Source organism: Mugil cephalus, chromosome 3, assembly GCF_022458985.1.
Source record: "Mugil cephalus isolate CIBA_MC_2020 chromosome 3, CIBA_Mcephalus_1.1, whole genome shotgun sequence".
NCBI lineage: Eukaryota > Metazoa > Chordata > Actinopteri > Mugiliformes > Mugilidae > Mugil > Mugil cephalus.
The window spans coordinates 13,974,910-13,996,656 of record NC_061772.1 but is presented as its reverse complement, the minus strand read 5'-3'; the positions used below and the strand labels follow the sequence as shown (position 1 = coordinate 13,996,656).

Sequence of the window (21,747 nt, the reverse complement as noted above, 5' to 3'; positions counted from 1 at the left end):
ACACAGCAGTGTCAGCCAGTGGCAGAGCTAACAGGAGGCTGTCTGGCTAATTGCTTGTTGTTGTCATAGTATGTGTTCAGTTAGTGCAACCGCCGCGCTGCCAGAGCTCGCCGTGTGCAGCTCTTAGCGCCCGAACGGCGAACGAGAATCGGACTCATGCAAATGCAGAAATGGAAACCTGACCTGATTTCGGTGTCAGTGATGGGAGCTGTAAGGTAATTCATATTAACTGGCCTAATTGGATAGATCGCATCTAGTGCAGCAGCCTGCAATACACATTGTGGCAGTGCCCCGGAGCGTGAAAATAGCCCACTCATGCCTGCATCTCTGGTGTACTTTTTAAAGGTCTGCTAACTGCGAATGTCCTCTTCCTGTCCTCCTTTTCTCTTCACAGCAATTGATTCTGCAGAGAGGGGACACTTTAGCCTGTGCAGAAATTCAATTTAGGGTTATTACCCCGTATCAGTGATGTTCTTGCTAATTTGATTGCGTCCAGTAAAGTATCCTTTTAAAAACAATCGAGGACAGGCTCAACGAAGATTGGTTTCGCCGCAGTGCATACATAATGACCGGTCTCTGTAGGCTTGGCTCTGTCTCGCCGTTAGCCGGCTCTTTTCTCACAGTGCACTCATTGAGACAGAGTGCATTACCCAACAAGCACCTCATGATTATTTCAACAAGTCCTAAAAATGCGGCCTTATGGGATCGTTAAAAAATTGATACGGGTAATATGCTGAGATTGCAGTTCTGGAGGGGGAAGAGGGGCCTGGAGCCATATGCGGGGCTGCCTTATGCGTGGTGGGCCGTGATGAATGGGTCGAACGGAGGCTGATCTGTGCTCGGAGAGCATCGCAGCTACTAGCCTGATGCAAAAGCATCCCGGCGTATGACACAGGGAGAGCCCTACCTGCTGGCTGTCGCCTCTGTGAAAGGGCCACAGTGACGTCCGCCTCCAGTCAACACGGAGCTGGCGCCAAACTGACTCTTTGCTTATGTGCTGTGCCACAAGTCAGAGAAACATGAACCCAAGACCTCAGCTGCAGAACACCTCATCTAGTAGCAAGAAACACTTTTCGCTCTTTGCCTTTTCAATTAAGCTTAAATGCGGTCGATATTTTGTTGGATTTTTCAAAAGACAGAACTAAATGAACAACAGCAGCAAACAAATGTTTAACGTGAGTGTTAAAGTAAAGAGAATACAAAAAAAAAAAAACAATGCAGCAATTGTGACGTGCAAAATTGCAACACACTGTTCTTGATTTGGGAATGTTATCCCACTCTCTTCGGATTACTTCCTATTCTTATGTATTTTTAAGCAGACAAGCAATTTTGAGTTCTGCTTTGGTTCATTGTCGTCTTGCAGTAGTCACATTCACACTTCTAGATCAGCGTTTCTTTACTGGTCAATGGGTCGTGGGACATTGCCTGGGCAAATAAACAAACAAAAAAATTTTATGGAAAAAAAGATCAACATCCTGTCATCCATTCACACTCCTTAACACCATAGAAGAAGATTTGCAAAGTTTGTTTACATGTGCTAATTTAGCGTGTCAAAACTTAGGGTTAGGGTTAGGGTTGGGTGTTCAGGTGTATCGGTCTGTCATTACATTTAGTCTTTTGTGTGTGATTTCACACTGTGATATTCTGTTCTACTATCTCAGGTTGAAATTGCACAATCTTTCCATTCAACAAATTTGAGAAGTTGAAAATTTGGGTCGCAGCTTTTCATTAATGGGTGATGCTGGGTCCCAAAGCCAGTTGAGAACTACTCTTCTAGAAGCCTGCATGACCTCACAACCCTATAACACAATATTTCTTCTCAAGTTTCACGATATTTGTAAGCCTAATTCTGAGATTTAATTGAAAGTTTTTTTTTCAAATCTTGTCTTAACTGCCATTAGAAGAAGAAGTGCAGCCTTGTAGGCATCACTTAGCTTAATTTCAGATCCCAGTGGCTTAGATGAGCTCTTGTTTGTGAAGCGTTACCAGAAGAGTTGACGTATGTCGACCTGGCTGGTGCTACAAGTCCCCACATAATTAGGTTATCCATTTTACAAGCACAAACTAACATTTACCAATCCCACAGCTATTTGAACAGTTTGTCATTAAAGAAAGATAGAAACGAGCCAGATCTGACCCCATGGTCCTGTTGGTACCTCGGGGTGCTCCCTCGTACACCATCCTGCTCATTTCTTCTCCATCTCCAGTCTCCTGCTCATCAAAGGCTCCCTGTCCCTCAGGCTTGTAAGTCAGAGGCTTGCCTTTATCTGCCCACCGTTCTTCAGCCGGCACTGCTATCTCATCATGCCAGATCCCATTAACAGATTATTGACGGGACATGAGATGGCATACACTTATGAAGGAAACAAGGCGGTGGAAGCTGAGATAGGGAGCAAGAAAGCGGGAGGGAAAAAAATCGAAGGAAATAGAAAGTCCTATTGTGATTTATGAGATTGCCGAGAATAAGCAAGTCAGAGGTTCCGTCTCTCGTATCTGCCATCACCTGTATCTCTCTGAGTGAGGAAACTCACACTCCATGATGGGTTCCCGGAGCAAAAATGGAAGAGATTATGTTTAGAGCTTAATGTTGAAAGTGACCTCTTTACACGGGCAGAAGACTCACTTAATCCCATTCATACTGTGCCTCTTTCACCGAGGGGCCATTAGAAAACCGCTGCTTAAGACACAGAAACCCTTTTCTGGTTTCTAATTACAATCCAAACCATGCTCACTACGCACACACTCCCATCTCTCCATTAGTGTTTTTCCACATTCTATTTTTTTTTTCCTAATAGGAGCATTATGGACATCTACATCCACTCCTGACGGCATAAAATCAAAAGCTAGCATTCCCTTCAGACTTATACAGGGCTTGCCTATATCATAAGAATAATCAGTGTGAAAGGGCTCACAGATCCTTTGAGCAAAACCCTTTGATGTTCAGGTGGTGCAAAATGTCCAGAATGAAAATGGGTTGAGCTGCAGTTCCTTTCCTGAGCAGAGGAGGGCAGTGTTGTAAAGGAATATTTCCCCTGCTTGTCTTCCTGCCCGTCTAAAACCTTCTGTCATTGCAGTCTGTTAGTATTGCACCTGTTTACTTTACTGTGTCAATATTGCCCCTGCAATTTGCCCCCAGTGCCGGTGCTCGAATTTCCCTGCGTATGAAACCGTATTAGCATTTCTCACCGCGTCTTACGTTTCAGCTTTACCTTTTTAACCATGTGTACTTACCAAGTTAAACAAATGGCTTCAGTGATTGTGTAAATAGCTCGGCTCAGCCCCCCCGGTCTTAAACTGTTGCCGTCATTAGGCGAGTCTTGCGGGGCGCCGACGTCTTGAACGGACTCGGGGCTGCGCTGGAGGAACTTGGTGTGGAGTTGCACGTTTAAATGCGATGATGGGGGCCGCGCTGAGTCCGGTTAAACGAACACAATCCGTGCAGGTAGCTGCAGGAGTGACGTACTTGAACAATGCGGATCGCCTGTGACGCGCGTGTGCGTCAAGGGCAGCGGAAGGCCCCGCGCGCCGCAGCGCAGCGCTCACATGTGCGCGTCTGTGTATGTTGCTGTTGCTGGTCATGATGACGGGAGCCTCTCTGCTCCCGAGCAGCTTTGTAACAGCGTCTCCATTGTAGTGTCAGTGTACCTCGTGTCCAATTCCTCAGACAGTGAGATGCTGTGGAGCTGTCAGCAGTAATACAGGTGTGGAATATCAATGCGTTCTCTGGCCTTTGGGTGTCTGTTTCTGCATGAAATTGTGTTTCTACATGCGAGGCTGCGTGTGTGTGTGTTTACGGGGCTGCGTTTTGTTTGGATTTCATCACTACTGATGCCGTTGATATTTCTCATCAGCGCTAACAGACTAATATTTTACATCTTCCCTTTTACAGTGCAGCGTGAGACTGTAGTGATCCATCACTTGTTACGGCTTCGGCACAGCTGAGCCTCCCTCATTCCCCTCTTGTTGTTGAGTCAATAAACAACAGCAGGAATGAAATAACCATCATTTGAAAATCTTGTTGTATCACTCATATAGCGCTGATTATTTCTGGCCTCGGCACGGGTAGTTTTGGGAGTATTTTTCCCAGAAGAGATAAGCCGATAGGATTTTGCAGTGATCAACAGTTTGATTCATCGGCGTAGCCCCGGAGCATGCTGTGACGCTGGCGAGGCTTGATTCTATGGATAGAAATTAAGGCTGATCAAAAGAGCGATTTCAGCCTCTGAGACGGAGTTCAGAGTTGCTGTTTCAAACTTTTCAAAGTTCTCACAGTTAAAACCAGCTTCATTTGAGTATCATACTGTCACCACTTTGTAGACGCGAAATACGGTTAATCTGAGTAAGATTTAATGCGGTTAATGCATTCCAGTAGTTACTGGTTCTCAAAGTGGAGGTACAAAAAGCAGCTAATGACCATGAAAACTCATATATCCTTCACTTTGACTTCCAGTCTGCATCCTCCCAGACATGTTTTTCGAAACGTCCGTCGATATTAACTTGTTTTTGCATTCAAATACCTGATTGGTGTTTCATCTTGGACACGCAGCCAGCACCCAGCTCGGCTTTACTTATCGCAGTAATATCAATAATCCTTTCGTCTGCTTTGTACATACACACGCGTGTGTCTGCAGTCGCTTCGTGGTCTACACATTCACATTTTGCCAGGGCGTCTGGCGCTCAAAGCGCCGCAGCAGGAGGCCCTTCCAGGAATCCAACATTCGTCCCCACAGTCCAAAGACATGCATGTTGATTCTTGGTGAAGGTGTAAATGGCTGTTTGTCTCTTTCCCTCTTAGCCCTATAATTATGATGTGTATCACCCAGTGGGATGCGTTTCAGCCCCCTGTGACCCTTGACAGTACCTTCACTTGCCAGTCCATTAGATACTCTAGTGAAAATGAATGCATGCTTACCCGCATGTAACAGTCTTGCACTAAATCTTTGCCTCACGAAGGTTACGCTGTTCAGCCTTTTGTTGCAAATAACCGAGAGCTGTTGACTTAACTCTGTTTTCATTTTTGGAAGCTGTGGTTTGGAAGTGAGTTTAATTATCTTGTGTTGTACCGGCATTTTATTATTTTGCTGTTTTTATTTTAGAATTTAAAGCACCACAAACTACATCCTCCAAAGTGATCATACGTCTGACATAAACTTAACAATACAACCGTTAAGAAGAGGGATTTAGTTCAGGACTCAGTTGTTTGCATTTATGTCCACTTGTGTACTTAATGTTTTGGCATGATTGTTAAAGCGGTTATAGATAATTGATGGATGGATGCTGTTTTCAGCTCAAGCAAAGCTGCAAGTCTCACTTACATACATACACAAACACAGGTCAAATTACCCAGACACATATATTTACAGTTATACTGAGCCAAAATATTATTATAGAATAATATAAAGTATAAGGCAAACAGACAAATGAATTTTTTTTTTCCCCCTGGTATAACACTTCACATGTATGTTCTAATAATATTGTATTGTAAAGTATTAGTTTATTTATTTTTTTAAGATTTTGGTTTACAGACATTTTCAGTTTGGTTTTCTAATCATTTTTGTACATGGTATAGAAATACAGTCCATTATTGTAAATAAAACATACTCTGTGTATTATTCACTGCATTTCATTAAATAATATTATCTGCTTCCATTATCGTTCCAGTAAGCCATGTCATTACACCAGTGACCTGGAAGTAGGACATCCAAAGTCTGACTTAACCATTATTAATGTTACTAAATGCATATGAACGTCGCCTGTATGAAACGTTAAAGTATCTGCCTTGAGGCTCGCACATACGTTACTGTTTGAGTGCGCTCTCTGAAGAGGCACTAACAACTTCTGCTGCCTTTGAAACGTACCTCTGCTCATGTGGCGACTATAGCTGTTGAGTTAATACCATTGCATTGTAATCTTTCTGAGTGCGTGCAGTAATACACTTAAAATCTGAAGAGCTCCACAGCTATGGAAATCCTTTGTTTGACATAAAATACGTATGTTTTTGTTTCTTTTTTAATTGCGGTGGGTAGTTTGTTGAATGTGTGCGCATCAAAATCAGTCAAATGAAAGCCTGCGCACACGCTGTAATTACATTGTCTGGTGAAAGCTAATAATCTCAGCCCTGTTATCTGATCTGCACGCATATTGTATTTGTTAATGCATGCGTGCGTCCTCACCGGTCCGGATATACCTCGCGGAAGGTACGTGCCTCTGAATTTTATTTACCAACAGCCCTTGCGCGTTACCTTGTGGGCGCCCTCTATGTTACGGCTCAGCTCCACTTATGTTTGTCTCCGTGCGTGCCACATTGTCTCACAGTCAGCCTCCACGCTCGCTTCATGTGACGAGCGAGCGTGCGGCTCGCCGTATGAGGAGCACTGGGTGGAGGCAAATCTGGCAGCGCCCGTGTCCTCGCGTATCTAAGGAGCGCAGTATGGCAGAAGGTGTTGATAGTGACAAGGTGGTGGGTAGTCTTGAAGAGCGGAGCGGAGTGCGGCGCGAAGATCTCTTGCAGCCTTCCCCAGCCAGCCCAGTGCCTCGCTGCTGAGCGGGGCCCGTTGCCAGCGCTCGCAAAGGCTGTAATGAGTTTATTTCATGTCGGCTCTGAAAGTGCCCGTCTCTGTCTCGCAGGCACTCAAACAGAGCTGAGGCCCATAAACACAAAGTGCAGTGTGTAAATCCCCTCCCGCCCCCCCCTCCGCCTGACGTCTCCCAGACTGCCCTCTATGGCTCCTGAGCATCTCTTTATCGAGAGGGAGAAGGGAGAGGTGAGATCCTCAGTTGCCCCCGGAGAAGACACGGCGGGCCTGCCCTACGAGGTGCGGCGCAGCCCGGCTCACCAAAGAACCGCTTGTGTTCTAATCTTTAACCTCTCTTGCTAACACGCGTCTCTTTGGAGAGAGCGTGTTTTTTTTGTTTTTTTTCCGTGTCGAGAACAGGCCCGAGGAGAGACGATCAAACAGTCGGCTACTGTACAGAACGCGCTGTTTGCTGCAAAAAAAAAAAAGCGGCAGCGGATCAAGCGCGGGCCAAGTGTGCAGCGATCCGCTTTGGCTCGTGGCGTTTCACCTCTGACGAGCAGAACATCAGATGCGGCGTTTTCCGTGACGTCAGACGGCACCGAGCTCGCCCTCCCGCGCGGCCGGTCCCCTCCCCCTCGGCGCGATGCAGAGCGCGTCCCCTCGCGTTCTCTCTCCGAGCGTCGGCCTGAGCCTCTACACGAGGTCCCCGTGTAGAGCTGTGTCCTCCCAGGGCCTCGGAGTGAGCGGTCGGTCAGCGGTTAAAGAAGCAGTGAGTGGAAGAGGAGGGGAGAGGCGAGAGATGTAGAAAGAGAAAGGGGAGTTTCTATCTGTCTCTCCCCTGTGACATGGCTTTGGTCCGGGTTGAGGGATTAGTTTGCGAGGCTCCACCAACAGCCCCTTCCTTGGCTTGTTTCCAGATATTATCTCTGAGTGTGAGCTCAACGCCAGCCTCTCTTTCTGTCTGTTTCCCTCTTCCCATCCCTTCCCGTCCCTTCCCTTCCCCCTCGGTGTATGAACTCAGTGGTGTGAGTCATCCCGGGCTGCTCGGGGAGTGATTTAATTGCTCTCTCTCCTCCTCCTCCTTCAACATGCACGTCTCGGAGAGGGCTGTCACTGACCCTCCACTTCTACCAAAAAAAAAAAAAACAACAACAAAAAAAAAAAAACACCAGCGACCTATTCATCGCCGCAAAGGTTGGGCCACCTCCAAAGACAGCGAGAATACACACTCCAGAAATTTGCTCAGTTATCCCCACTGATGGCAGCACAATGCCGCCCGCTCCTGCCATGCTTCTCTGTGATAACTACTGTGTAGCCCTGCTGAGTGAATGTGGGCACAATATGGGGAGATAGAAAACCCCCTCAGCAGCAGTACAAGAGCTTTTGTAATCACAGTTTAGGGGGAAAAAAAAAAGAAAAAAAAAAGCCTTCTGCCGTTTTCACCATGGGGAACACAGAATTGTTTTGCGACTGGCGCTTGGCTCGGTGAGGACACGTCGATTTGTTCCAGTTCAAAATCGCTCAGCCACAGGTTCAGCTGAAATGACGTAATATTGACCCCGGCGCTTGCAAGACAGGTGTGGCGCGCTGTGATATCAGAAACGGTGCAGTTTTGTTTTCCAGTTTTCCAATTTCCTGTTTTCTATTCTATGCGGCATTGAAAGAGGGGGGACATTTTATATAAAAGTAAACGTCTACCTTTTCGCTTTTATATTGAGTTGGAAAAAACTGACTGACAACACGTGGCACTGGATTTTTCTGTCCCCTTTTCCTCTGCACTTGTGAGGTTAGACTGTAGGTGGCACTGTTCCTGCAGATGAGCGCGTCGGTGGGGGTGTGAAGTGGCGAGGCCACCTTGATGGGATTGGCTGGATGTGATTGAAAATAGGTCTGCCTTGGCTTAGCAATACCCATCCACACATGAACCCTCTCAGATGAAAGACTTGTTTGTTGTTAATAGGGGAAGTAATTATTGCACCTCTGCAGCATTCAGATCTCCTTCATAGCAGAGTGATTCAACATTGACGCTGGCTGTTTGATGGACAGACTTTAAAAAAAATGGGGGGCGAGGAGGCTAAAAATCCACTGTGATTATAACAATTAGAGAGGCCGAGCATAAAGTGGAGTGCATTGCTCTGCGGTGGGGTGGGGGTGGGGGGCTACTGGCTTTTATTTATTTATTTTTTTGCTCCCCTGTGATGCTGGTGATTGTCTCACAGTTGTATAACAGCAGACAGGGATCAATGGAGATTGCTGACTCTTGAGAATACTGTGGATGTACTCTAGACTGCCTGAGATGGCTGCTAATCCAGAATGATTATGCAGTGTGCTCTTTGCTTTTGGCCTAGTCTAGACAAACAGTACACACAGGTGCGCGCGGCCACACGGGCAGCGGCCTTGAGCACGGGTGACTTTTCCTGCAAACTCCCCCACCACCCCCACCATACATATATATATATATATATATATATATATCATTTTTTTTTTCAGATATTTCGGCCTCTGTCGCTGACTGAGCCGTCTCCGGGAAGAAAAGCCTATAGGAACACAAACGGAGTCCTAATGCTTAGCTCTAGACCCCCCCCCCACCTCTCCTTCCCTCTTGCCTTCTACCCGTCTCACCCTCTCCATGTCACCACGCTGCACAAACAAAGTGGATCTTTCAGAGGGAGACACAGCATACATTTCAAAATGCTTTCCTTTTTATTATATTTTCAAAGATATTCAAATTCGAGTACGTGTCAGACTGTCACTTTTGAACACAGCACGCTGAATTAATGCTGTGATTCCGTGAATACTGTATGTTTATAGTAGATGCGGGCCAAGCAGTACTGTTTATCGCCTAAGTGACAAAGGTTTGATGTTTGACGCGTAAGATTGGCATAGTGAAGGGCTTTCAGCTCAGATGTCTAATGTGTTATTTAATATTTATCTGCTGCTTGACTGACAGCTGTACGTCCCAGCATTGCTAACACCAGCGCACGTCCCGTGTCCCCTCTCTGCAGCCGCGATGGAACTGTACGTCCCGGAACAGCCAGTGGTTGCGCTGCACGGCAGGGACGTCACGCTCAACTGCTCCTTCAGCCACGCCGACCCCTTGAACCTGTCGGATGTGAACGTCTTCTGGCAGCTGACGGACACCAAGCGCAGTGTGCACGGGTACTCGAAGGGACGCGACCAGCTGGCGGACCAGGTAGAGCGCTTCGCCAACCGTACCAGCCTGTTCCCCGCCCAGCTGGGCCTGGGCAACGCTTCGCTCCTGCTAAGCAGGGTGGTGGTGGCCGACGAAGGCAGCTACACCTGCTTCGTCATGGTGAAGGACTACGGCAGCGCCGCTTTGCAGCTGCAGGTGGCCGGTGAGTCAAGCCGTGATGCCCACGCACATGGACCGTTATGGTCATTGTTGTTGCAGGAAGTAGAAAAAAAAACACGAGCCATCATCAATGATAAGTTAGCAAAAGCTATACTTCATAGTCAATATAGATCCTGTAGTGTTTTTTCCTAAGTAACCATTTATATTTGTTTTTCTTTTGTTTTGTTTTTTACCCATTTACTTCATTCAGAGCACCATAAATAGAAATATTAAATCTAATAACTATTTAGTGTGAGCACCCTTATGAAATGGCACCAGGTCTTTTTCTCTACAGGTAGTTGCTCCAAGCATCTTGAAGAAGTTGCCAATTAATTCTTCTTCTTTGTCCCTTCACTTAATCCCATATTGACTTCACGTTGACCCATTAACCAGTAATCAAAAATAGAATTATTTTCAAACTCAAATGTTCATATTTGTTTGCGTTCATTCTCTTTCGCGTTGTGTTTTAGCCTGTTGTGTGGAAAAGCTATAAAAAGGCTGCATCCTACTTTTACCTCGATATAACTCGTTCTGCTTTTTTTTTTTTTTTTGGCTTTTCTTGCCTGATAAAAGCCTATATATTTCAAACTTAATGCCTCCATTTTATAATAAAGGCTTTCTGTGATTTGTCTCCAAGTTAAAGTTAGATATATTTTTCTCCACAGTCGCTGAAAATGCGCGGCCTGTATCAAATTTGGAAGTTTCCCTTAAAGCTCCCACCTCAGAGGTATACAGCTGAAAGTACAAACGCATGCAATAACTAAATAATAGACATAGACACTAATAGGAGCCAATGAATGCATTGTACACTAAACTCGGCTGGCGCCGCCTTAGGATCATTTCTTCTCACCAGATGTAAACATGTGATAAACAGCCTTCTCGGGGGTGCTGAGTGGGGTTTTTGGTCAATAAACGCTGATTGTGGTCTCTGTCATGGTCAATATGTGCTGACTTTGATTATTAGCTGTTGTTACGGTCAATCAGCCATCGCTAACATCTCCTCTGCTGTGCGACTACATCGCCCACCTTCACAGCCGAGAGCCTTTTATTTATTTATAATGATTCTGTTTCCTTCCTTCTAACAATTTTATATCTGCTGCGAGATTGTTCGTGTGTTCTCCCAGGATGGATGTGCATTAGGCGGTGTTAATGAATAACTTTTTGTTTTTCTCTGCCAGAGAAGGGAAAACAATTCCACCAAGAGTGACAAATCGGTCCCATTTTATGCATTAGATTTTCAGATATTCTATTTTTACAGCCACTTCCTTCGTACTATAGTTGGGAGAACATGAAAAGAAACTCTTGACGGAGGTCTGTCTGGCGGTCAAATGGACAGCTGACGTGTCCTACACTAAATCTTTCAGCCTTTGTGCTCGGAGTCCACTTTTCAAAAAGCGGCTCACGCAAAACTTATTCCATCTCACCCTCAGCTCCACCCCGTTGTTTGCCGTGCAATGATTGGTTCGGGGAATACAGCCGCCTCGTTCTCCGCCACCTCTGTACTCGTGCTTTAGCTCCAGGGATTGGGGAAACGTGATTCCATTCGAGGCTGACGACTAACCCCTCACCTCCGCCCCTTCGCGCTCTCTTCCGTGCCACGGGCTGAGTTGTCCCAAATCTCTCAGCCTTCCAGTTTCCTATCAGACCTTGCCCACCCCCTCATCCCTGCTTACACCTTATTTTTCTTTCTGGGAGTGGCTTTGGCTCTGCGGGGAGAGCGGCACGGGAGTGCGAGGATGCGGCATCAGGATGCGTTGCGGATGCTGTCTGTGGTTGGGGGATCTTAAGCACCGTGTTATACTAAGCTCCCTAAATATAATTAAGAATTTAATGGGAATCATGTCAAACAGTTCCCAGGGTGACACTCACTGCAGAGAATCTAAAACTAGTAAAATATGTCGGCTGCTCTCTTTTGGTCTCCTCACCCTCACTCTCCACGTTAACTCCTCGATTCCTCGCCCGTCCCCTCCCCTTATTTCTTATTTCCTCAGCTCCCTACTCCAAGCCTGTGGTGACCTTATACCCCGAATCCAACCTGCGGCCAGGCGACGAGGTGGCCCTGACTTGCGTGGCCTACGGAGGCTATCCTGTGGGCGACGTGGTGTGGCAGGACGGCAGCGGGCGCAACCTGACAGACAACATCACCACTTCACTTGTGGCTAACGAACAGGGGCTGTTCACCATGACCAGCTTGCTGACAGTCACCCTGGAGCCCAACAGCACCTACAGCTGCCGACTGATCAACCCGCTACTGGGCGAGGAGGGCTTCGCCTTCGTCACGATCACAGGTGAGCGTGTGCCCTCGCCTCTTCTTCCTTCATAAAGTCTTCTTCGCTCAACATTGTCACCGGCACCGTTGTGCAAAGTAAACAAGGTAATATTCACTGGCTTCCTGCGTTGTTTGTGTTACTGTTACCAGCTTAGACTAATCTTGTTTTCAGTCATGCATGCGCAGAGGTTCTTATTAAATTCCTGTATGCTTTTATGAATCAACCTGTCAGACGAATTTTCTGCTACGGAGGCTTCACTTTTTTTTTTTTTTTTCTCCCCCCTCGTCTGTCTAAGACACGGCAAAGCTATAAAGAAATGAATGAGAAATAATGAAATGTCCAATTACGGTCCAATAAGCATAACCCATCAGTTCTTGAGCATCGTTAAATTAGATCAGGGGGTGATTATTTCCTTGAGGATCGTCAAACAGCTATTCATCGCATATTGCGAAAGACAAAACAGTAATGAAAGAATGTGCAAGATGGACTGACTGGTCTCCTAGCAGCTGTCTGCAGGAAATGTTTGCTAACCTGGAATTAGATTGATATGTTTGCCTGCCTCTGATTGTTTGATGCGATCTTGAATTCTGTGTGTGACGGTACCTGTCTGATGGGTCTAATGGCCTCCTCACCCCTCCCACCAGCACCGCCACCCACTGTCCGTGTCCCGCCGGCCCTGCTAGTGTGCTCTATGTGTTAAGTGCAAGGAGAGTGCCGTGTAAGGTGGGCCAAGGCTGGGTCTCTAATGGGAGCAGCACTGTGTGAAATGGCTCATAAATAAGTAGAGGTGGCCTGAGCCGTCTCTCCGGGCTGAAGCTGCTGCCGGAGCTCGGGCTGTTGAGGCGGAGGTCGAGGCAGAGGTCAGGGAGTGCTGCTCCACTGGGCTGGGAAATGACTGTGCTGTCTGGAAACAGGATGGCCGATTGGCAGCGCTGGACAGCTGAGGGAAGGTGGCCTTTCTAACAGTTTGGTTGGCCTCTTTCAAAACAGCGCAGATAACCAGTCAGGAGGACCATTGGGGGAGTGGAAAGCTATTAAACACATGGTGAGAATGAAATACGACTGCGAAGTAACTGTTAAAATAGTCCCCGACTGGATTGGTGCAGTTTTTCGGGTTTAGCTGAAATAGATACGATCGTGTTATTACCTTTCGTGTCAATCTTTTTCGTCGGTTCTATTTGATTCTACGAACGGGACTTTCTCATTTTGAAACATGTTGAGTCATCTGGAACATTTGGCCTTTTATCCAGAGGAGGTGAGTCATTTCGAAACCACAACAGTGATGTTTTCATTTTGTCCTCTTGTCCTTTTTTTCTTGAGCACCACAGCGTTTAAAAGCATACTAAGTCCTTCTTGGTTCCCTGATGTGACGGAGGGCAACATCAGTGGCATAGACGGAAATATGTGAAGTGGCCTTAGGTATATTTGTAGTATCAGGGTTACGACCCAACAAGGCGTCTCTGGCTCTACTTTTTACGGTGTGTTTAGCTCCAATGGCACTAGTCTGACCCCATGTCTGCAGCTTTTCCATTTTCCATTACGGATTTCAAATGCTGAATCAGTGGCCCATCACTCTGATTGGCTATTTAGCATCTTCATCTTTATCTTTAATGATCATTTAAATACAGAAATATTTAAATGACGTTTGGACTGAAGGATCTATAGACACTTTCATGGCCTACGTCACTACGTCACAATGTTAGCTGGAGGCAAAACAGAAGGAAACTTGAGGCAAACACGTCTTGCCTCAAGACATGTCGTCTTCCTGTATTTGTGGCTGCTAAAACCAAAAAATCAAAAACACTAACTTGAAGTTTCATCACATACCAGCCAGTCATAGACAACTTTTGGCTTTGGTGATTAAAAGAAAGGAAATCGTGACTGAAATTATGTTAAGTTAATCCTTTCTTGTTACCCGTTAATGCTAATGCTAGCCACTAGGTAACGCACGTTAGTTGTATGTTTCAGGGGTGTTCAAGCAGAAGTTGCATTTACTATGTTACCCTCCACAGTGACTCTACTTACTTCTTGTAGTATCTTTGTTGGAGAGGCTTCACTTGATCGTCTCCTCTGTGTCCTCCTTTGGTCAAATCATATTTGGGTCGATGAATATAGTCCCATCAGTCTTTTTAAAATAACACTCACAGTCTCGGGGAGTGAGTGTATTCTCTAAAATATGTATTTTCCTCATTGATTCTTGCCAAAACAGTCCAAATGTGCTAACTGCTGTTTACAGCGTTTGAGATGTGCTGCATCCAGTTAAGCCCCGCCCCTCAACAAACATCACATTGTTTGAAAACTGTGAAGGCATCTATAGAGCAGTTGCTGAGCGTGATTCAGGAAATATTGCTCGATCTCTTTCTAGCCAGCTTTTCAATGACAAATACGGACTACTGCCACCTGCTGGTATGGAGAGTTATTTCCACCCATTGCTAACGTGCTAGTTGGCCATTGGATGTACTCTTTGCAGGGTGTTCTAATCCAACTTTTTGGCACAGACGCCGGCAGAGTCAGCCTTTGTTCCCAGTAGTTGTTTGATGTTGATTTGTGTCTTGGCCCCAGCAAGATATCATGAGATAATCATGTAAACATCCTACTTATTTTTGATGACCAGCAGACATAAACATAGTGGAAAAAGACAGATTTTAGAAGCATCAGATACAATTTTAGAGCTGCGTTTTAGGCCTTTTTTCCTTTAGCCAGAGTGTGATGGGCTTGTTGTCCCACAAACAAGTAAAGGAGATCACCATAAACAGACCCAGACAAACAAAACAACCGAGAGAAAGACAGACTGAAACGAAGACCACTGGAGTTGTTGAAATGTGATGTAGTGAAGATTCAAAGAGGGGGGGAGAGAAAACAAGCAAATCCACGAATAAACTGAGGAAAGCCCTTAATTAAAGCAGCAGTGATTGTGATTCTTAGCAACTGGGTGCACATGAATAAGAGTAATTTCTCAGTTAGAGCGCCAGCACAGCTTGATGATGGCCCAAGTTGTTGGTAAACAGGCAGAAGATTTATAGTATTTTAGCGTGATACAATACAAGGGGGCTTGTTTGAAATGAAAATGTATTTGCATTTGTTTACAACAGCTGGTGTGTGCTTAACAGTTTCTGTAATTAATTTTGACCTAGCAGAACTCTGGAGTAGCAGAGTGTGCCGAGTGTGAGCTGAAGAAGCGAACGCGCTTTGCTGTGTACACTTACGAACACAGCACACCGCACACTGGCAAGCGGGCGAATCCTCTAATAAGAATGGGTGAAATCTGCTCAAAATTCTAAATGGACTATGAAAGTATAAAAAAAAAAAAAAAAAAAAAGTGAGAAATGGAGGAGTAAATAGAGAGAGAAAGACATGGGGGAGGTAGAGAGTGAGCAAGCATGTTAAAATTTCACACTCTCCCCAATCTCTGATTGAAAAATTACAATAGTAATACAAATCTCCCCTGGGCAGAACAGGAGTTTGACAAGGTTAATTTTGAGAAAATGAACCCTTTACCCGCACTGAGCAGAGCAGTGTGCGGTCTGGCATGAGCTACACATTGAGAGTCTGTGTTGAGTCATCCATGTAAATCTTACCTTTTTTTTTTTTTTTATAATCACCACCAGCTAAACTACCACTACCAGACGCATCCTGACTGCCAGCAACTCATTCAGCGGTTGTTCCCGTGAACACGTCGTGAATGCTGGTCAGTTTTTGGGGCTGAAGACTGGACCAGGGAGGGTTTTTGTGCCGCTGAGATATTGACGGATTTGCAGGGCGAAGCGAGGCTTAGGTGTGAGGAGATCCGCAGGAACAGCTGGTATTAATGAACAGCTGAGTGATGGAAAGGAGCAGCTTCGGTCCTCAAATGAACCGTGGCCTGTCTGCTTGCCTCCTCCTCCTCCCCCTCCCCCTCACAGTCTATTCTGATCAGTTTGTTCGCTGCAAAAAGAATAATGTCGTCTGAGGTTTTGAGGATCAAGATTTTGTATCCTATCATTTTCCCCTGATCCTTCTCTGTATGTGGAGCTTTAGCGATGTATCCCATCTACTGGAGCTGTGTGGTTGCTGTCGTGTGTTGTCTGATGGCTGGGCTTCAGGACCTGTCACTGAAAAAAAACCCCTCCAGCGCCACCCCCACTCCGTCTGCTCGCTCTCTCAATGAGGATGGCGCCATTTCCCGAGCATCGCTCTGCTGGCACAGCATTTATACTTGAATGTGTGCGGATGGAGATAGAGTGGAGAAAAGGAAGGAGATACAGAGATGAGGCAGGGAGATAGAGGGAGGGAGCTCGGGAGGAGGGGATCGGATCGGGTGAGAAGTGAATGACAAGAAGTAAGATGGAGATGACAACGTTTGCTGAGCTCAGAGTTGTTGCACTACAGCCTGACGGGCTTGAGATGGACTAGCTGCCAGAGAGGAGGACCACCCCACCTGGTGTAGAAGATTTTCAGCTGTATTTTACTGTCTGGCTGGCATCGCCGTGCTGCCCCGTGGTTAGAGCCGTTGTTTCAGCATAAGAGCATCCCAGATTTCATTCCCAGTTCCAGTCGGTCTGGCATTGCCACGCTTTCCCCAGGTTTGTGTGGGTTTCCTGCACATGGTCGTTACAAATTCCAAAGACACGCAAGTGTGTAAAGATGTTATAAAATTCAATCTGCCCATACTTGCTAGTCCAAAAGACTGTAAACGCCTACGGATTGGGTTTGATATTAAAGAATGGGATCGTATTTTTTCCTGTCTTGAAATAATACTCACATACACATATGTACACCAGTCAGGCATAACATTATGACCACTGACCGGAGAATTGAATAATATTGACCATCTTGTGACAATGCAGCATTTTGCTAGGACACGTTTGGATCCGGCATTCATGTAGTTGTTACTTAGATGTTCACCACCCACCTGGACCAGACCAGACACCCCATCCCATAGCAATGAGGAATCTTGCAAAGATCCAAAACTGTATCAGTTCAACATTTACTCCACCGAAACTTAACTCACAAACATTTGGGGTAATTTCGTATCAAGGGGACAGCAGCATGCGCTTTCAGTTGCGTAACTGTAAGTTGCAGCTTCTGCTCATCTTAAGAAGAAACAAGCACTGTGCGGTCGGTTTTGGCCTATCCCATATCCCACATAAACGAGCAAATATAAATAAGGTCACCCAGTTGTTTGTTTTCAAATGTGCAGTTTTTCTTCTTACACCGGATAAATACATTTATAATTTATCGATGTGTTTTTTTTTTCTCCATCCTTTTACAAATAAAATCTTGCGAGTGTCTCCCCTTCTCAGCCGAGCTCAACAAACCTGTTGAACTCCGGCCAAACACACATGCAAGTCAGCAGCTGAGGAATAAGGGAGCGAAAAAAAATGACAAAATATCAGAATATATTACTCTCCTTTCCTGCGGATGACATGACTGCATCTGCCCAGCTTGGCTTTGCTGCTCATATTAATCTCCCTTGAATCTACCAGAGCCGGGACTTGCCGAGAGATTGCTCAGCTCAGTCAGTTCCACTAAAGACCCTCGCGCAAGAATAAACACATGTGCTGAGAACTGCACTGTACTTTTCCTCCCATGTCTTCTGGACCTCACGCTAACATTTCCTCAGTTTCTGTCAGATCCTCCCAGTTTTCCTTTAGAGAGCCTTTTCTAAACCGGCTTATTCCACTCCAGGTGCAGCACTATTTTTGTCGAGTGTGTTTCCCCCGAGGAGACTTGTTACTGTAAGGTTGTGGAGCGCATGCGTTCTAAACCAACCTTCGCTGAGTAAATCAAGGTTAAAAAACATCTTTAATTGCTATATAAACATTGACCTTTGTCACGAGGATGGATTCTAACACAGGTGCTTAATGGCTGGTGGTCTGCCGGAGAACGTTCAGCTATTCACCACACTTAGCAAGTGGGTTTTTTCTTCCATCAGATGTGTGCCAGCATGCTTCTTGCCCCCCTTTTTCCTGACTATGTTATTAAGTCTTCAGTGCTTAATCCTGACATCGCGTTGCCATCTAAATAGCTACCTGCCACGCTCACTCGACCCGTAAAGCGCTCAGTCCTCGGTTGTTTCGAAGAAGTCTCTCACTGAGTGTTTTCTCGGAATATTGTTATACACATTATTCCTCCAATAGAATCTAAAAGCATCGCTGAAAGCATTGCTGTGCTAGTATTGCCAAAGGGCCAAACAGAAAGATGCAACGATCTGCTGCGGTTCTTTCATGAAAGTAGCTGTTGTGGTGAAATTGCAGTAATTGCAAGGATTCATGAAATATTTTACAAGCAGGTTTGTGCCTCTGTCTGATAAGATCTATCAAGAGCTATGCCAGAGAGAGCAAGATAAGAAAAAAGTACATAAATGGCATATGCAGAACAACGGAACAAAAGGCCCTGTAAAAAAATACAGAAATCTATACATGCGCTGCACACGTGTGCTAGGACGTGTTATACACATTTGCAACATTAGTGTGCAAAATAAATACAATATGTGCAATGTCTTTGGCAAGAACAGCAGAAAAAAAGGCATGTATGAATGTGCTAGGTTGCAGATACGCTGCCCAAAATCCTGTTTTAGCTTCTAGCATCTATAACAAACCACTGTGCTGGCCCTTGTTCTCCACCAAACAAGGACTAATTTAAACGCAATTAACGGAGCCTTCAGAGGAACAGAAAACAGCAGTATAAATGAATCTGTTGTCAGCAGAGTACCGAGCAGGCAACTTTCTCTACCAAGCACTGTATTAATTAGTGTCCACCGCACAAACAGGCCTTCTTTTCTTTTGCTGAATGCATACTCTGTCTTATCAGGAGCACAGCTAAGGTAAAAAAACAAAACAACAACAACCAAATAGACAGATGAAGTAATGTAGGCAATCTAGAATAAATTCAGGTAGGCAGCAATGGCACCATTGTAAGCACGTTAATTCCTATCGGGATTATTAACTGGGGCCACTTGTCGCTGTCACCGCTCTAAAACGTTTGAACGTCCTCTTCTGGGCCGTCGGCACGGGATATTTTATCCCCGTGTTATGGCCGAGGCAATGGTATTTGTCATGCTCCCAGTCTTACTGTTAGCAGCTCTGAGGGATTGTTGGATTCAGTTGTGGGCAGTTGCTGGTCGGTGTACAGCTCTGTTAGAGTGGTTCAATCGGAAAGATAAAATGAACCAGTCTCTTTTGTGCTAGTGCTTTGGGAATAACTAAAAAAACATGAAGATGTTGACCTGGCCTCCAAATTCACTAGATCCCACACTGATCAAGTATCTATGGGATGATCTTTGTGAACACTGTAAGATACGAATGTTTTCCTGTTGTACCTTTGAGATCCTTCTTGCCACTTTGTGTGTTGCGATGTTGTAATAGTCTCCTATTGTACAATATGCTCTCATACTTTAACTCTTTCAGTTTGCTGTCTTTTAGGCGATTTCCACCAAGTTACAAGGGAGACCTACACAATATTAGGACATGATGTTACACCTGATCGGTGTACGTACAGTACCTGTGTTGTGTTTTTAAGTTTGTGTTCACAGAGTACACTCTACAGTGTGTCTCTTCTGACTACGTTATGTTAACATTTGTTTAATCAAAAATATGGTCCATCTCTGGCAACATATCAAGAAGATGTGATGTTACCCGCTGCCATTTTCCCACAAATGGCAGCCTGACATCTTTATGTCTGTTCCCGACCTGGTGGAAACCTGTCTATCTGTCCTCCCTCGCATTCCTTTTCAGGACACTGTATTTACGACGGCAGTAAACACACAAAAGCCCTCTTTTGTTATTGATCGGGTTCATTTTGATTTGGACTCACAGCGAGGGCTATCACTGGGACCGGTGGGGCCCTGCAGTGTACATTTCACACAGCTCCCTCTAAATCCTGTAAGAGGGATTGGTTTCGGGAGGTCTGGCATCAGTCTTGGCTTCATGATATGAAATCATATTAGTTTCAGCTTTTCAGAGTTGCTGGGAAAATAGCCACCAACAAACGGCTGGGCACACCTTCAAAGTTCGGTTATTTAATTATTCAGCCCATTTATTTGATGTTTAAACTCTGCACCTGATAACGTGATGAATTATTGTCCTGCAAAGGATGTTTGCAACCTCAGTAAATTGCTTTGTTCTGTGCATGCAAACAGTCCAAATTAGTGGCTGGCAACACACAGAGACCATTGTCTAGGGTTATAATGTGTTTTCAATTAGGAGGCGTTGGGAGATTTAGCTTATTCTCAGGATAGGTGACTCTTTTTCTCCGATAGCTCTAGAAACCAGTAATTGATTACCAAGTGTGAAATGGAAGTTAAGAACGGACCGAGTTGCGGCCGTGTCCCAGGGGGAAGAAGTTTCGAGCAGACGTAGCGCTTGACTCGTTCACCTCCCTCTGCACCGACAGCTTGACTCGAAAATACGTAAGCACCCGCTGACTCACTGCGCGGTGAGAGACGCACCTATTACCGAGCCCTTTATTTCAGCCGTAGTGTCAAATATCACCGTAATGACTGTGATTAAGCCATGCTGCGGTCGCGCTCCTTGTGATACCAGTTTGAATGGACAGCGGCTCGCGATGACTCACGTCCCCTTCAAGTGGCATTAATGTCTTCCCTCTGGCTCGGACTTGGTGGCCACGCCTGTCTCCCCGCAGCCTGACAGCCAGCGGCTCATTACAGACAAACTGTCCACAAGGAAACAAACCCGCTCCTCTTACCTTATTAATATTGTCAACTGTGCTTAATTTCGTGACTTGCCGTCCTCGTGTGTGTTGCGGCGCTAAGTGCAGCCCTCTGTCAATGCCAGAGACAGCTCGATGACCCACGCCACAAGAGTCTGTCATATCTATAATGTATCTGTCTCGATGCTTTCAGCGGCTCACTCTGCCAGATGAGGAGTGATGCCATTTGTGATGTCGGCTCGTTTGCAGAACGCACTTGTTAGATTGGGTTAAGGAACCCAAACAGCGTTGCGCTGCTAAGAGCGTGTGAGCTGATGAACCCTGGCTCTGTCAGAAGGTTGCAAAAATCACCCAACATTATAAAATATATGTGTTGATTGTGGCTTTTGAAGTTGTTGTTGTTACCACTGAACGGATTAGCAAAACTCTTGTGGTAGGTTTATATAATAAATTGTCTTAACTCAGGTAAAGTGAACACATGAGCCCCAATTTTAAACATTCAAATGTTTAAATATGATGTTAAATTATTTAGTGCACCTTTAATTCTGGAGCCTTAAAGAAGCGTTTCATGTATTTTCAGTGATTTATCTGCAGTAACCCACTGACACCCCAGGCAGGCTGACAGCTGATGTCCTTGGATTCCAATAATTCCATGTGTCTCAGTAAAGCCACACTGCACAATAAGATAACGCCGCAGGCTCACGGATGTAACAGGTCATAGGTTTGAAATATGTGCTGCTTCAGTAAAGTTATGACTTACATCCAGAGATGAAAGTAAGTGTGTCCTGTTTTGTATTGTGCACCGAGAGGAGAATTAGTGCTGGTTCTCCAAAGCAGGAAAAGAAGCTGTCAAGGTTACGGAATAAAATAGGATTCAACTTGTAATCCTGTACATTGTAAATCTGCCATTGATTCTACAAGAGTGTTTGTAAAAGGATTTTTTTTTTTTTTTACCTTG

At 45.4% G+C, this 21,747-nt stretch overlaps 1 protein-coding gene across 3 annotated transcripts in view; it reads left to right on the top strand.

The window, feature by feature from the left end:
• Window positions 1-21,747, top strand: part of cd276 (CD276 molecule) — a 73,580-nt gene that overhangs the window by 11,095 nt on the left and 40,738 nt on the right. For all 3 annotated transcript variants that reach the window (XM_047580528.1, XM_047580527.1, XM_047580526.1), the window contains exons 3-4: window positions 9,524-9,874; window positions 11,862-12,158. In XM_047580528.1, coding sequence (XP_047436484.1) covers window positions 9,524-9,874; window positions 11,862-12,158 — 648 coding nt within the window. The remainder of the gene's footprint in view (window positions 1-9,523; window positions 9,875-11,861; window positions 12,159-21,747) is intronic.